At 42.2% G+C, this 2777-nt stretch overlaps 1 protein-coding gene across 1 annotated transcript; it reads left to right on the plus strand.

The window, feature by feature from the left end:
* Window positions 1-1653: 1653 nt before the first annotated feature.
* LOC117083678 (D-dopachrome decarboxylase) lies at window positions 1654-2264 on the plus strand. Its single transcript, XM_033211617.1, has one exon. The coding sequence runs from the start codon at window positions 1722-1724 to the stop codon at window positions 2076-2078; it is 357 nt and encodes a 118-aa protein (XP_033067508.1). The 5' UTR covers window positions 1654-1721; the 3' UTR covers window positions 2079-2264.
* The last annotated feature ends 513 nt before the right edge of the window (window positions 2265-2777 follow it).

Consider the following 2777-nt stretch of genomic DNA (forward strand, 5'->3'; position numbering starts at 1 on the left):
ACAGGCTAGTCCCCCTCAGGGGGAACTGAGGCAGGAGAATCACTTGAACCCAGGAGGTGGGGGTTGCAGTGAGCCTAGGTTGTGCCATTGCACTACAGCCTGGGCTACAAGAGCAAGACTCCATCTCAAAAACAAAAAAAGAGAATGTTTGACTACTTTTCTGCAAAAGTCCCTTGAAGCCAAACACCATGTCTTTTTAAACTACATAGCTCCCAATGCCTAACACATAACCTCATGCCTATGAATAAATATATTTGGAATGAGTAGAGAATGAATTACATTGCTGGCAATGTTTTCAAAATAATAGTGACTTTTTGTTAACATAAGAGAAATGGAATAATAAATAGTGTCATAATAAATTAGCAAGTACTAATCCTGTTATCGTGCCAAATTGATATAAAAGATGATCCATCTATATTATTAGACATTTGAATTCCTCCTGTTTCTGTTTCCTAATTTTAGGTACTCTGAGATATCATGCTTGGCTCTATTGTCTCTTTATACTTTTATAATTTTGATTATATCCATGCATCTGGTCTCCAGTATCTTCTCCGTGCTCATTACTTAAATAAATAGACTATTTCCAGTTCTTCATGTCTAACTGCTGAACATATTTTCCTGCTCTCTTCATATCTACTCAAATTTAACCTATATAAAACTTAACCTATTCCATTGCCCTTCCCTGATCACCCAAGTCCTGAAATACATATACAACACATGCTACCTTCTTTTCTCTTAAGGGAAACTATGTTTCCCAGTCACTCATACTAGAATCCTTGTTCTTCGTGGTCCACTTTCGCCATCATTTATCTTCGTCAATAACAAAAAGTTTTCAAATCTTAATGCTTCCATCACCAGTGATATCTCTAGAGTCTATATTTGTTATTTAATTCTGAGACCCCATAGTTCAGGCTTTCATAATCATTCATTTAACCATCGCAATTCTCTCTAGTAGCTATCAGATCAGGATAACTCTTGTGTTAGTTTGCCTCAGTTCAAAATTCTTTAATGACTACCACTTTAGCTACTAACTTAAGGTCCTATGAATATCATTTGAGAGGAATATATGTTGGAAAATATTAACTTAGTTTTTCAAAATACTGTAAGCTTCAACCTCATATAGTGTGATTTCATAACTCTGGGGTCCTACCTAAAACAGGTGTTTGACTTTCTTTCCCATGTAATATTCTTTGAGTATCAAACCCACTGAAAGAAGGGAGCAGATGTTCACAAGAGGGAAGTTGGACTGGAATCTCAAACTCTTGGACACAACTAGTGTCCTCATGCTAGAATGAGACACCTACACCCGTCAGTGTAGAATGAAAACCTAACTTGACTTCAACACCGAGGAAATGTGAGGTAATCCTTTGAATGGTGTGCAATGGCTACAAGTCTTGGCTCAGTTATCTAGGGTCCGATTCAGGATGTTTCTAAGGAGAACCACTTGTATCTGCCTTTCCATTTATTTCACACTTTTAGTTCTCTCTCCTGATTTTCATCAAAAATAAATGTGGGCTGGGCACGGTGGCTCAAGCCTGTAATTCCAGCATTTCAGGAGGCCAAGGAAGGTGGATCTCTTGAGGTCAGGAGTTTGAGACCAGCCGGGCGAACATGGTGAAACCCTGTCTCTACTAATAATATAAAAAGCCCTCCCTGGTCCCCGAGCTTTGGGTACCCCGCGCGTTTTTCTCCCTGGAGCAGTTTTCGTTCCTTTGCCCGCCATGCCGTTCGTAGAGCTGGACACGAATTTGCCCGCCAACCGAGTGCCCGCGGGGCTGGAGAAACGACTCTGCGCCGCTGCTGCCTCCATCCTGGGCAAGCCTGCGGACCGCGTGAACGTGACGGTGCGGCCAGGCCTGGCCATGGCGCTGAGCGGGTCCACCGAAACCTGCGCGCAGCTGTCCGTCTCCTCCATCGGGGTAGTTGGCACCGCCGAGGAAAACCGCAGCCACGGCGCCCACTTCTTTGAGTTTCTCACCAAGGAGCTAGCCCTGGGCCAGGACCGGATATTTATCCGCTTTTTCCCCCTGGAATCCTGGCAGATTGGCAAGCTAGGGACGGTCGTGACTTTTTTATGATTGGCACGGAGGGATCCGGGACATTTATGAGCTGGCTGCTTCTTCCAGAGAGATCTCCTGGCAGAGTGAGGGCCTAGTGATAACCAGCTTTGGATTATCCCACATGCAACATTCCTGTGATCACAGAATCCTCTTCATCCTCATATGAAATAAATGAAGAGAGCTTCCTCGTTCAAAAAAAAAAAATAAATAAATAATAGTAATAATAATAATATAAAAAAAGTAGCTGGATGTGGTGGTACGTGCTTGTAATGCCAGCTACTTGGGAGGCTGAGGCAAGAGAATTGCTTGAACCTGGGAGGCAGAGGTTGCAGTGACCCGAGATCATGCCACTGAACTACAGCCTGTGCGACAGAGCAAGACTCTGTCTCGAAAAATAAGAAAATATCATAAATAAATAAATGTGGAATCAAGTGAGATGAGATTAGAAATATCTGTGGAATAAGGAAGTCCTGAGTACTATGTAGAAAGAGAGAAAGGATGCTCTTTCTCACAGAAGTGTAGCAAGAACCGCTATCCAGAGAGAGCAGTGTGTTGGGTGGTTCCTTAGCAAGAAATATTAAGTTAGTGGCAAGTTGATTAGAGAGGAGGACTTAAGTTGGTATAAATTTGATGAAAAGGAATGCAAAGTTATGAAGATAGCTACAAAGTATCAGGATAGCAGAACAATAATTTTGCAATTGATCTAAAGACGTTAAT

The sequence above is a fragment of the Trachypithecus francoisi genome, unplaced genomic scaffold (genome assembly GCF_009764315.1).
Source record: "Trachypithecus francoisi isolate TF-2019V2 unplaced genomic scaffold, Tfra_2.0 Lachesis_group0, whole genome shotgun sequence".
NCBI classification, from domain to species: Eukaryota; Metazoa; Chordata; class Mammalia; order Primates; family Cercopithecidae; genus Trachypithecus; species Trachypithecus francoisi.